This window comes from Staurois parvus, unplaced genomic scaffold (genome assembly GCF_062004578.1).
Source record: "Staurois parvus isolate SC_StPar_1 unplaced genomic scaffold, SC_StPar_1.0 ptg001112l, whole genome shotgun sequence".
In the NCBI taxonomy this organism is placed as follows: domain Eukaryota; kingdom Metazoa; phylum Chordata; class Amphibia; order Anura; family Ranidae; genus Staurois; species Staurois parvus.
The window spans coordinates 564,815-578,300 of NW_028318908.1; the positions used below are offsets into that span (position 1 = coordinate 564,815).

The 13,486-nt window shown below is 48.5% G+C and overlaps 1 protein-coding gene across 2 annotated transcripts in view; it reads left to right on the top strand.

The window, feature by feature from the left end:
* The window catches only part of YLPM1 (YLP motif containing 1), a 48,812-nt gene that overhangs the window by 17,791 nt on the left and 17,535 nt on the right, over positions 1-13,486 (top strand). For both annotated transcript variants that reach the window (XM_089658935.1, XM_089658936.1), the window contains 13 exons: positions 362-4,921; positions 5,115-5,223; positions 6,333-6,528; positions 6,697-6,798; positions 8,649-8,805; positions 8,897-9,009; positions 9,083-9,219; positions 9,305-9,367; positions 10,364-10,483; positions 10,564-10,740; positions 11,186-11,269; positions 11,348-11,431; positions 11,646-11,729. In XM_089658935.1, the coding sequence (XP_089515061.1) occupies positions 362-4,921; positions 5,115-5,223; positions 6,333-6,528; positions 6,697-6,798; positions 8,649-8,805; positions 8,897-9,009; positions 9,083-9,219; positions 9,305-9,367; positions 10,364-10,483; positions 10,564-10,740; positions 11,186-11,269; positions 11,348-11,431; positions 11,646-11,729 (5,986 nt within the window). The remainder of the gene's footprint in view (positions 1-361; positions 4,922-5,114; positions 5,224-6,332; positions 6,529-6,696; positions 6,799-8,648; positions 8,806-8,896; positions 9,010-9,082; positions 9,220-9,304; positions 9,368-10,363; positions 10,484-10,563; positions 10,741-11,185; positions 11,270-11,347; positions 11,432-11,645; positions 11,730-13,486) is intronic.

The following is a 13,486-nucleotide window of genomic DNA, read 5'->3' on the forward strand; positions in this document are numbered from 1 at the left end:
CTGTGCACTCCAGGATGGTTACTGTCATTTCGTGTTTCAGTTTCCAGCAGTCCTGAGTCTTCCCCACAGAGCATGGTGTCTGCACAAGTTGGAAGAGACGTCAGTGGGGCTGACAGCGGGTATTTGTGTTTATATGCCTTTTATATGTTAACCCAGTGAGTTGCCAATTGTAACTTTAAGAAAGTGGATGATTTTATTGCTATGCTTAGTGGGCGCACACTTTTTCTCCCTTTTTTCACAGCATTGTCAGATTCATATTGTGCAGAAAATATAGGAAATGGAAAAGAGCCAAAAGACATGTATTAGTGTGTGTCTTGTTTTCTGTCTGCTGCACTATCAATTTGTATCTTGGTTTTTGCAGATTTCCAGCACAGGGACATGGCTTTGCACCTCCCCATTTCCCCCCTCCTGGGTCACTTGGTTTCCATGGCTACCATCCTACACACGACAAGGAGAACCAGCACTGGACAAATGAAAATAAAGACCAGTCCACCCCCGCAGACCCATCCAAGCAGTATTTAGAAACTAGTGATCATATGGTTCCAGCTAACAAATGGGACAGGCCAAAAGACAATCCTAATCAGTCCTGGGAAAGACCTAAACCACCTCATGTTTCAGAAACAGAAGCCAAGGAAATGTCTGATTACCCTCCTGGACCAGTGTCAGATAGAGAATCAAACTACCCAGCGGAAATGTGGAATAGGCCTGATGGTCCTCAGTTTAACAAGAGGGGTAGTCAAGGTGATAACATGGGAAATAAATGGGATCAACCTCCTGAGAGTAGGTGGAGTACATCCAATGAACAGTCCAGTGATAGGCGGAGCAATTTTCAAGACAGGTGGGGTGTAGAGAATTCGACCCCTATGGACAGATTTGGGAATACCCAGAGTTCTGGACCGAACAGGTTTGGAGGTCCTGAAGTTGCTCCCTATGAAAGATATGGAGATGGGATGGGTCCACCATATGACCAGCATGGTGCTCCTGAAATTCCTTTTCAGGATAGGTTTGGCCACCCTGATGGTTCTCAACGCTTTAGGTACAATGCACCAGACCTGCAGGCAAGGGGTAGAGCTAGATTTCCTTCTATGCCACCACGGGGCAGGTTTCCATTTCCTGAAAGCCATCCTAGACACAGGTTTGGTGCTCCAGAAGGTCGACCATCGAGTTTTGGCTATCCTGAGACTTTCTCAAGAGACCACTTTGGGGGCCCTGAGCTGCCATCTCAGGACCACATGGGAGGCCCGGAGCAGCCACTTGTTCGTGACCACTTTGGAAACTCCGAACAACCACCACCTCAAGAAGGCTTCAGAGGTTCTGAGCAACCACCTTCACAGGAACGCTTTGAAAGTCCTGAAGTTTCCTCATATCAGGAAGGCTTTAGAGACCCCAAAATGCCACCTCCCCGTCACCAATTTGGAGGATCTGATATTCCTACCCCTCAGGACCAATTTGGTGGTCCTGAGCTACCTCAAGCTCATAACCGCTTTGGTGGCCCTGATGTTCCTGACTGGCGTAAGGGCCCTGGGATGCCCCCTCCTCCTGTGGACCGTTTTAAGGGCTCTGGGATGCCCCCTCCTCCTGGGGACCGGTTTAAGGGCCCTGGGATGCCCCCTCCTCCTGCGGACCGTTTTAAGGGCCCTGGGATGCCCCCTCCTTCTGCGGACCGGTTTAAGGGCCCTGGGATGCCCCCTGCTCCTGGGGACCATTTTAGGGGCCCTGGGATGCCACCTCCAGGGGACCGGTTTAGGGGCCCTGAGACGTCCCCTCACCCTGAAGATCGTTTTAGAGGCCCTGAGATGCCCCCTCATCTTGGGGACCGTTTTAGAGGCTCTGAGATGCCCCCTCCTCCTGGGGACCGTTTTAAGGGTTCTGAGATGCCCCTTACCCCTGAAGACCGTTTTAAGGGCCCTGAGGTGTCACCTGCTCCTGGAAACCGTTTTAAGGGCCCTGAGGTGTCACCTGCTCCTGGAAACCGTTTTAAGGGCCCTGAGGTGAAACCTGCTACTGGGGACAATTTTAAGGGTCCTGAGATGCCCCTTCCATCTGGGGACAATTTTAGGGACAGCGAGATCCCTCCTCCTTCTGGGGATCGCTTTAAGGGCCCAGAGATGCCTCCTCCTGCTGGGGATCCTTTTAAGGGCCCTGCGATGCTTCCTTCTCCTGGAGACCGCTTTAGTACCCCTGAGATGTCCTCTTCTCAACAACAGAAAAGATTTGGGGATTTTGATGGTCCGCGTCGGGATAATTGGAGCCATGCTGATAAAGACAATTTTGGTGCTGCAGATATTCCCTTACATGACAATCGAGATAACCGGGTTCCCTTCAGTGATAGGTGGGGCTCAGGTGATAGAAAAGGGAGACCTGACTGGCCACGGGGGAGAGGTGATGGGGGGAATAGGCCTCCTTTGCTGGGAGATTCTCCTTTAGAGAAGTCTGAAATACAGGGTAGCACTTCAAATGTTCCTACTAAAAGTTATCAAAGCCAATTCAAGAAGCACATTTTTAAAGAGACAGATGTCTCTCTAAGTGCTGATTCTTTTCCTGGTGATCAGAAAGATTCAAAAAAAGAGCAGCAAGATGTTGAAATGAAACAAGTGGATGAGCCCCCGAAGGATGGTGCACCTAAAAAAGCAGATGGTTCAGCTGTCCAAGATGCTTCAAAAACTGAAACCTCACCACCTTCTGAGATGCACAAACCAGTGGAAGCTGCAGATACCAATAAAGATAAAACAAAAGCTTCAGACTTGCCTAAAACTGATCCATCGGGTGACCAAACCTTGCCTGACCTGAGTAAAGTAAATGAGCCATTGTCTGCATCATCGGTTCATTCAGATGCATCAAAGGGTACTGGTCAAATAGGGAATACAAGTACATCTGATAAGCGTGAAATAGATTTGCCTGGTCTCAGCAAGCCTATAGTGACACAGACTTCAGCTCCCGAGGCTGCTAAATCAAATGTCCCAGTCCCTACCCTATCCATGGCCAGTAAGCCAGAAGAGCCTACTGATAGTTCACGTTCCTTAGGAAAACAGGATGCTTTTCAGATTTCTTTCCCTAGTAGGTCAGGTGGTCTGCTCCCCACTCCTACTACTGGGATAGTTGGCCCTTTTCCACCCTATGCCACTCCACCATTCAGGCCACAAGCTCCTCATTCAATGCCACCTGTTAGGCCAGGTGACCCTTGGGCTCCTCCAGTTAGGGCAGTTGACCCTTGGGCTGCACCTGTTAGGCCAACTGGACCAAGGGGAGCTCCAATTAGGCCGGGTGGGCCAAGGGCAGCCCCTCCAATCAGGCCGGGTGGGCCAAGGGCAGCCCCTCCAATCAGGCCGGGTGGACCAAGGGCAGCCCCTCCAATCAGGCCGGGTGGGCCGAGGGCAGCTTTTCCAGTTAGGCCGGGTGGTCCGAGGGCAGATCTTCCAATCAGGCCAGGTGGGCCGAGAGCAGCTCCTCCAGTTAGGCCAGGTGGGCCAAGGGGAGCTCCTCCAGTTAGAATGGGTGGACCGAGGGCACCTCCTCCAGTTAGAATGGGTGGGCCGAGGGCAGGTCATCCTATTAGACCTGGTGCTCCTGGGGGACCCTTTTCTGCTTGGGAAGATCCTCTAGAAAGAATGGATCAAGGTGAGGACAGTGAGATTTATGATCCTTCCAGGGGAGCTGATCCTATGTGTGAGGACCCCTATAACGAGGAAGATGAAGAAGCTGTAATGGGGGAAAATTATTCACATGGTCCAGAGGGTCGTCATGGCAGACCAGAATTTCCTGAGGAAGAGGATGATGATGCAGGAGGTTATTTCCACAATGAGCCAGGCAGGCCAGGTGGCTTTAGAGAAGATGATGCATCCTTTGAGCCAGAACCTTTTGCGCAGGATTGGCCAGAAAATTATGATGTGCGATTTGATCACCGTGGGAGAGGAAGAGCAAGAGGGTTTATGCGTGGTCGACCTCCACCCAGACCAGGTAGTCGTGAGGTGATGGATGATTTAGATGACAGAGGCTTTGAGCCACGAGGGCACTTGCCAGAGGAGAGACCTTCATTTAGAGAAGGTTTGAATGAGCCACCGCCATTTGGCCGAGAGCCTTTCCCTAGAGAACCAAGGTTTCCTGATAGAGAGAGATTTTCTGCGGATCCACCATTAGAGGCACGAAGAAGGGATTTTGCACTAGAGGAAGGGAGGTTGGATGATTGGGAAAGAGAGAGATTTTGGAGAGCTCGTGAATTAGATAACCTACGAGATCCATTTCTGGATATATATATGAGAGATGAACGACTGCCCTTACGGCCACCACACCTTCCTCATGATATAGATGTAAGACGTGATCCTTGGTATGATCGATATCTAGACAGGGACCTAGACAGAGTTATAAATCACAACAGGCTAGAAAGACCTTATGTATTTGAACTGGATCTTGATAGAGACTTTTCCAGGATTCCAGAAGACCTTGATTTACCACTTCGGGATAGAGAGAGGTTGTCAGCTCGAAGGCCTTTGTCTCCACATCGTCCATATTCTCCTGTCCGAGCACGTTCCCCTCTACCTCCACTCCCACCAATTGAGAGATATTTGGATGATAGGTGGAGATTGGATAGAGAGTTGTCAGATAGAGATTTCCGTGATCGTGGTGAGCTTCGTATTAGAGAATATCCAGAACGCCCTCTGTGGCATGACGACCGAAATCCTGATTTGCTTCCTGAAAGATCAGAATTGGAGCTCAAGGATGGTCGATGGTATCCACGTGAAGGAAGAGTGAGCGAAGGCCCGAATCCACTTGAACCTCAACTTCCTGTTGATTCAGCTTCAGGGGCTCTTCCTGAACAGCCAGGGTTACCAGGAGGAGAGCCTGGCGCAACAGGTGTTCTAGCACTGAGTCAGCGACAACATGAGATCATTCTGAAAGCGGCACAAGAGCTGAAAATGCTCAGGTGGGTAATGCCGGTGCTAACACAGATCCTTTTTTTTTTTTTTTTTTTTTTCCCTTTATATCCCTGTGTAAAGAAGATTTTTCTAAAAGTTCTTATGCTCCACATCATCTAAAAAAGAGTGCTAAAGGAAATATAGGAATTTCATGAATAGTTCTGTGAATTGTGCATTTAATTTTCTATTTGATTTGTAAAGGGAGCAGAAGGAGCAGCTGGATAATTTGAAAAACTTTTTTGGCGATCCAGAGCCATCAAACTCGACTGGAAAAATGGCTGCTGTTCAGGCCAGTGGGAAACTACAACAGGTAGGTTTTAGTAATGTATGTCTTAAAGCAGAGTTCTAGTTGATTTAAAAAAAAAAAAGTCATCAACTACAAAAACTGTAGCTGACTTTTAAAATAGACACCTGTCCCACGATCCAGTGGTGTCCTCACCATGTCGTCTCTACCTGGCGCCGGCATTTTCAGTGTGGGCACCCGGCTGCGACAGCTTGCGGCTTCACAGCCGGGTGCCCACTGCACATGCGTTGGTAGCGCTGCGCTTTATGAATGGCCCCTGTCTGTTTCCCAGAAGAATGGACCTGTCACATGTCCCATAAGACTACGGGGAGGACAACTTCTGCTTCCAATCGCCTTAGGTGATCGCACCAGGTACCTGTCAAATTCGGGTACCCGATCCCCAAAGGTGCCAATCATTTACGGGAAGCGGGGGACAATGTATTAAAGCGGAACTTCCCCTTTTTGGTGGAGCTCCAATTTTAAGATTGTAGTGACTCTGGAAAAACCTGAGCATTGTGTAGAGTTGTGTAATTATGGCACAAGTTATCATTGGTTGTCAATGTTTGGAATACAGAAATGTAACTTGTGTGGGAGGCACTGGGAGCTGGAGCAGGTTGAGGCGTGGGGGGGCTGGAGCGCGAGCAGGTTGAGGTGCTGGGAGCTAGTAGCAGGTTTAGGCGCTGGGGTCTGGAGACAGCTGATTTATGGGCTGTGGGCTTGTAGTCAGAGTAGGTGTGGGCAGGTGGGGGGCTGGAGAGAAAGTGTGGGGGGGGGGTCTGGAGAGGGGGCTAATTTAGGGCTTGCATGGGCTGGAGAGGGAGGTGTTTCAAGAGCTGGCAGTTAGAGGGGGAAGACGTTGAGACAGCTTGCGTGAGAGGAGAATGCAGAGAGTCGCAAAAGTAGAATAATGTTCTTGCAGAGAATCATTGGCAAGTTAGAAAATAACAGCATCACCCTCTGATTATGCAGGGTACCAATGCTGTGTGAATCACAAAACTGGCTTAACAGAATTACAAAACATTTTGCAACTGATTAGCCCTAAATGTATGTATTTGTGGACTTCACGTTTGACTGAAGTTGAGCTTTAGCAATAGGAGATTTTGAAAACACTGATGATGAGTTTTGTTTCCTGTCAGCCACTACCTAATGTTCCTGTGACTGGAATGGACCCAGCATCCTCCACTTTGGCATCTTCAGTAGGTGGTAGAGCTATTGGTGACCAGTTCAGTGATCTTTGGGAAGAAGAGAGGAGGGGGGGCCATTCTGCTGGCCTTCCTGTGGGTTCCAAACTTTCTGGAATTCACCAAACTGTGGACTATGCTCATGGCCGAGGTGAGGAGCCCCTCCATTGCCATCCTCTATACACCCCATTACTGTCGTCCTGTATCCCCCATTTTTGTCCTCTGTATGCACTGTCTGCTGTACTTGGGACCACTTCATTACTATCCTCTGTACGTGCTATGTGGTGCACTTGGGACTCATGCTATGTTTCTTTCTTAGAGCTTGCTATTGGGAAAGTGGAGCAGACTCCCTACGGTGAGCGGGTTATGCTACTTCCAGAGCCAGCAATGGACAGAGGTGGAATACCCCCCTTCCAGAAAGGTGAGTGCTACGCTGATGACCATCTGTGAGTTCTAGACAGACATGTAGCTCCCTCCACACTGCATGCGTGTCACACTGTCACTGTTACCCTTCTGTCAGTGGTACCTATCTGTGCTGCTTGTGTGTCCATTGTATGAGCACCGTGTGTCACACTATAACGGCTTCCCCTTCTGTGATCTAGCCTGTCTATGCTGCATGTGTGTCACACTATACCTGCCAGGTCACCTGCAGTGCTACATGTCACACTATAACCCTTGTATCATGTCACCAGTGCCTGCATCACATGGGTCACTTCATAACTGCTCCTTGAGTGTGACAGTTTTATAACCACTTCAGCTCTGGAATATTTTACCCCCTTCATGACCAGGGCATTTTTTTTGCTATTCAGCACTGCACTTCTTTAACTGTCAATTGTGTGGTCATGCAACACTACCCGCATTAAATTTATATAATTTTTTTCACACAAATAGAGCTATCTTTTGGTTATTTGATCACCCTGGGTTTTTAATTTTTTATTATATAAACAAAAAAAACCTGAAAAATTTGAAAAAAAAAAAAAACCCGCAATATTTTCAATTTTATAATAAAACGCATCCAATAAAAAATCTAATGTTTTCATAAACTTAAGACAAATGTATTCTGTTATTTGACTTTGGTTAAAAAGAAAAAAAAAATCCCAATAAGTGTATATTAATTGGTGTATGCGAAAGCTGTAGCGTTTACGAACAAGGGTATGTAGGTGTGTAAATATACTGGAATTTCATTTTTTTTTTTTTATACTAGTAATAGCAGTGATCAGCAACTTATAGTGGGATTGTGATGGTGCGGTGGGCATTCTGACACTAACTGACTGGGTGGGAACTGACTAAATGACACTGACATCTCCAGTGACAGTAATACAGTGATCAGTGCTGACAGTATACACTGACACGGTACTACTGACACTGGCTGGGAAGGGCTTAACATCTAGGGGCAATCAACAGTGTGTCTAATGTGTAATGTGTGGAGTATGTGCTGCTTTTACTACTAATAATAAAATGGCAACACTGCTGCTCTCTGTTCAGAGCCCTGTTTGGCAACACAGGGCTCTTAACTGTCATTCGCTAAGCCAATCAGCAGGTCCTGGCCATAAATTATTGCTGTATTGAATACCGGCACAGAAGGGGTGGCATGCGCCCCCAATCTGAAAATGCCAGATCACAATTATGTACATGATCTGGCACAGTAGGGCCGCTCTGCCACAGTAAAACTGCAGTAGGCGGTCTGCAGGTAGTAAAAGCTTGTTTGGCTGTACTCCTGTGGATCACAGGAGTGCAGTTTGTTTTGCACTCCTGTGACCCGTTTTTAGCCAGCAGCGGGCTAAAAGTCCGCTGTCGACTGATGTCAATCAGGCAGTCCATGCTGGGGAAAGATCCAGACTTTAAAGTCGGGATCCATCCAGATCCCTGGATTGGCACCTGGCTCAGCCTCTCAGCGATACGCTGAGAGCCTGAGCCAGCTTCTGCCCCTTCACAGCCCAGTGCTCCAGTGAGCATGGGGGCATGGCAGAGCAGAGAGTAGCACTGAGAATTGAGTGATCAGCGGTCTTTAATCACTCAGTTCTCAGTCTTAGCGCCAGCTTGGGATAAATACAGTATTGGACTGAAGCTGCTTCCACCTAGGTAAGTATGATTTTATAATAATAAAAAAAAGACAAAACCAAACCCTCATTCTTTTAACTGCACCCCATTTTCTAGCAGTTTCCTTTTCATCATGCATGTCATCTGGTATTGTGTACGTGTTTTGTGCCTTTTCTTTGTCTTCCCTACCTCCAGAAATAGGTCAGCACTGAAGCTTTTCCTCCTTTTTAGATTTTTTGATAGATTCATTTGACCGTGACTTCAGGGACCGGGATCCCTACTATGAAAGGATGAAAAGTGCGGATCGGCGAGATTATGATCGGGATCGCTTGGATAGAGACCGAGCTGACCATGAGAGGGATCGTGATCGTCATTCTAGAGATGACCGGTGTGTGATCATCTTTTGAGTTCAAAGCTTATCAGGGTGTAAAAAAAAACAAAAACATAAATTTCACAATCGCCTGCATACCTTTTTGTAGGTCTTCCTACCGTGACAAAGATGGCTCGAGCCGACGTAGCACCTCAGACAAACCACCATATGATCGGAAGGTGGATCGGCCGGGATATGAGGTGGCCCCCCCATCGTATGGAGGTAAGGCTGACTGACACACTACGCCTGTGTCTTATTAGGAGGAGCAGAAAATATACTATTTGTGTCTTGGCAGGAAGAGGTAGGAATTTCCCAGAGGAACGACCTGTCATACCACCTCCCTTGCCTGTCCCGCCACCAGAGAAGAAGCCGGAGACCAAAAATGTAGACGATCTTCTTAAGAAACCTGGACGAGAGAGTCGGCCTGATCGTGTAAGTCAGCTTTTATACCCATATATCTCTGCTGTGTATTTCACTATTTTTTATTCCATTAATGAGCACAAATTGTCTCTTTCAGATTGTGGTAATCATGAGGGGTTTGCCAGGAAGTGGGAAAACGCATGTTGCCAAACTGATTAGGGTGAGTGCGTGTTCAGTTCCAGCAGGGAAAGATTCCTACCTGTCAGTGGAGGACTTTGCCAGCAGGGTAGACTCTAGACTATCTGTCAAGAGAGGCCCTGCTAGCATAAAGGCGGCTTCTATCTGTCACTGATACTGATAGCTCTGTTAACAGGGAGAGACTCTTACTGGTACCTGGTGGCCAGTAGGGGGAGACTTATTGATCACTGGTGTCTGCAAGGGGAGACCCCTATCAGTCTCTGGTTTCAAGGTATCATATTGATTTAGTCAAGGACTGAATCGTCCAGTGCTTATCTGTTCCTGTCCTAATGACGCTAGCTTTGGAATGTGCGCACACTGGAAGAGACTCACGCTGACACACAAGTTCAGTCTATGAATACTTCTAGTTTATTATAATGAGAAAGTGAGCTTATATATGCAAAATGATGCAAGAGTCATGTGACAACAGCATAAGCATTATATTAGTCTTTGGTCATTTCCACACGAAAACAATCTCCGTCATGGTATAGGTGTGATATTCTTCCAGGCCTTATCTTATAGGAAAACAACATTCCTTTGTTTCAAGTTGGCATGGTGGGAGGGGGGCAGTGTGTGTGAGCAGACATTTCTTAAGCAAAGATTTCTTATAGTACCACAAAGCCCAGCAGGCAGAAAATATTCACACAACATATGTATTAAAGTATAAAAGTAAATATTTATAAAACTTCTAGAAATAGCGTATATATATATATATATATATATATATATATATATATATATAGATATAGATATATATATATATATATATATATATATATATATATATATATATATATATATATATATATATATATATATATATTCAATAGGAAACGAAATAGGCATTTTACCAAATCCATCACAATATAACCCATTGACTGACTTCAGGACATTTCCCCATGTTGTAGTCTATGGGTTTCCCTGGCATGTAACAAAACAGGAACCCCCCCTCACTGTCTTCTTTTATGTTGTTACACAGGACAAAGAGGTGGAGTATGGTGGATCTGCCCCCAGGGTCTTGAGTCTTGACGATTATTTCATCACGGAGGTGGAAAAGGTTGAAAAAGATCCAGAATCAGGGAAAAAAATTAAGACAAAGGTGAGTAGAGAGAGAGGTGAGGAAGGGGGTCCTTTTGTACTCTCCCACACCGTGACACGCAATTGTTTTTGTTGCTTCAGGTTATGGATTATGAATATGAGCCAGAAATGGAGGAAACGTATCGTAGCGGCATGTTGAAGACTTTCAAGAAAACTCTGGATGATGGCTTCTTCCCGTTCATTATACTGGACAGTATCCATGATCGCGTGCGCCATTTTGAGCAATTCTGGAGTGCTGCCAAGACTAAAGGATTTGAGGTGCAGTGAATTCACCAATTACTTAAAACCTATTATATTTCATGGCACCCCAGGACTGTCCTATTATATTTTCTTTACTAAAATCCCCTAGGATTGTCCTTTCAATTTCTCATTATATAATGCCCAGCTACCCCCCCCCCCCTGTCTGTCCTTTTACATACCATAATTATAAATGAAACTCCAGGATTGTCCTTTGCATTCCCTTTTATATAATGGGCCCCTCCAGGGACTTCTAGAACTTGCGTTATTGTATTATAACCATCCAGGATAGCCCTTTACATATACCCCGTTATGTAATGACACCCAGTACTGTGCTTTACATTCCCCATTATATACTAACCCCCTCCAGGACTGTTCTTTACATTGCCCTTGGTAGAATTGTCCCCCCTTCCCAAAGACTTTTCTTTCATTTCCTATTTTATAAAATCTGCTCTTACTGCTTTAGGTCTATCTAGCTGAGATCACTGTGGACACACAGATCTGTGGAAAGCGAAATGTGCATGGCCGAAAGCTGAAGGACATAAATAAGGTAAATACTGTGGGAGTATCTGCTGATCCCTGCTGTGTGGGGTCTGGTCCGTTCCTTACCCTCTTCTTCTCTCCCTAGATGTTTGACAATTGGGAGCCGGCTCCACGTCACATGATCCGCTTGGACATCCGATCTTTGCTTCAGGATGCCGCAATTGAAGAGGTAATTATCTGGGGGGGGGGGGGTGACATCTGGACTCCACCCTAAACTGTGTGCTTCCTCCTACTGGGAATATTAGGGGAGGAGAAGGTTGGATTCCTGGTTGTCGGATGTGGTGGGAAAATGGACATTTTGGATTCCTGGCTGTGGGATGTTGAGGATTCTTGTTCATTAATATCTTGTATGATAGCTGAGCTGCTTGTGTCTGACTCCACAGGTTGAAATGGAGGATTCTGAGCCATCAGTGGAGCCACAAAAAGATGAGAAGAAGGAGGCAGCTGAAGAGGACGACAACGATCGGGTAGGAGAGGCTGCAGTGTCTTGCAACGCACGGAGAACTGTAGGAGATGTTCTATATAATATATTTCCCGTGCATACTGAAGGTTTCCAAATAATACTTGATAAATCTTCCAGGACATATAGGATCCTGTTGCTGCCAGCTCTGTACCTGATATACCAGTTTACCATTTTACTACAGGCTTACTCCTTCCTGCCCCAACATCCTGTATGACCCTTAAATGCAGCCTGTTTTTTGTCTATCTAATATCCGTCTCTCTTCCTTTCAGATCACCCCACACACCATCGCCTGTCTATTCACATCACTGACCCCCTTCTGCTTGTGTCATCAGCCTCTGTCCTTCCACCTGTGTCACTGTACCTTCTCCTGCCTGCTTGCCCATTTGTTCTACCGGAACTTCTCCTGCCTGCCCACCCGTTAATGTCACTGGACCCTCTCCTGCCTTCCTACCCATTAGTGTAACCGGACCATCTCCTGCCTGCCTGTTCATTAGTGTCACCGGACCATCTCCTACCTGCCCGCCCTTTAGTGTCAAGGGACCCTCACTTGTCTACCTGCCCATTAGTGTCAAGGGACCCTCACTTGTCTACCTGCCCATTAGTGTCAAGGGACCCTCACTTGTCTACCTGCCCATTAGTGTCAAGGGACCCTCACTTGTCTACCTGCCCATTAGTGTCAAGGGACCCTCGCTTGTCTTCCCACCCATTAGTGTCAAGGGACCCTCGCCTGCCTGCCTGCCCACCCACCCATTAGTGTCAAGGGACCCTCGCCTGCCTGCCCGCCCACCCATTAGTGTCAAGGGACCCTCGCCTGCCCGCCCACCCATTAGTGTCAAGGGACCCTCGCCTGCCCGCCCACCCATTAGTGTCAAGGGACCCTCGCCCGCCCACCCATTAGTGTCAAGGGACCCTCGCCTGCGCGCCCGCCCACCCATTAGTGTCAAGGGACCCTCGCCTGCGCGCCCGCCCGTTAGTGTCACGGGACCCTCTCCTGCCTCCCCGCCCATTAGTGTCACGGGACCCTCTCCCGCCTCCCCGCCCATTAGTGTCACGGGACCCTCTCCCGCCTCCCCGCCCATTAGTGTCACGGGACCCTCTCCCGCCTCCCCGCCCATTAGTGTCACGGGACCCTCTCCCGCCTCCCCGCCCATTAGTGTCACGGGACCCTCTCCCGCCTCCCCGCCCATTAGTGTCACGGGACCCTCTCCCGCCTCCCCGCCCATTAGTGTCACGGGACCCTCTCCCGCCTCCCCGCCCATTAGTGTCACGGGACCCTCTCCCGCCTCCCCGCCCATTAGTGTCACGGGACCCTCTCCCGCCTCCCCGCCCATTAGTGTCACGGGACCCTCTCCCGCCTCCCCGCCCATTAGTGTCACGGGACCCTCTCCCGCCTCCCCGCCCATTAGTGTCACGGGACCCTCTCCCGCCTCCCCGCCCATTAGTGTCACGGGACCCTCTCCCGCCTCCCCGCCCATTAGTGTCACGGGACCCTCTCCCGCCTCCCCGCCCATTAGTGTCACGGGACCCTCTCCCGCCTCCCCGCCCATTAGTGTCACGGGACCCTCTCCCGCCTCCCCGCCCATTAGTGTCACGGGACCCTCTCCCGCCTCCCCGCCCATTAGAGTCACGGGACCCTCTCCCGCCTCCCCGCCCATTAGAGTCACGGGACCCTCTCCCGCCTCCCCGCCCATTAGAGTCACGGGACCCTCTCCCGCCTCCCCGCCCATTAGAGTCACGGGACCCTCTCCCGCCTCCCCGCCC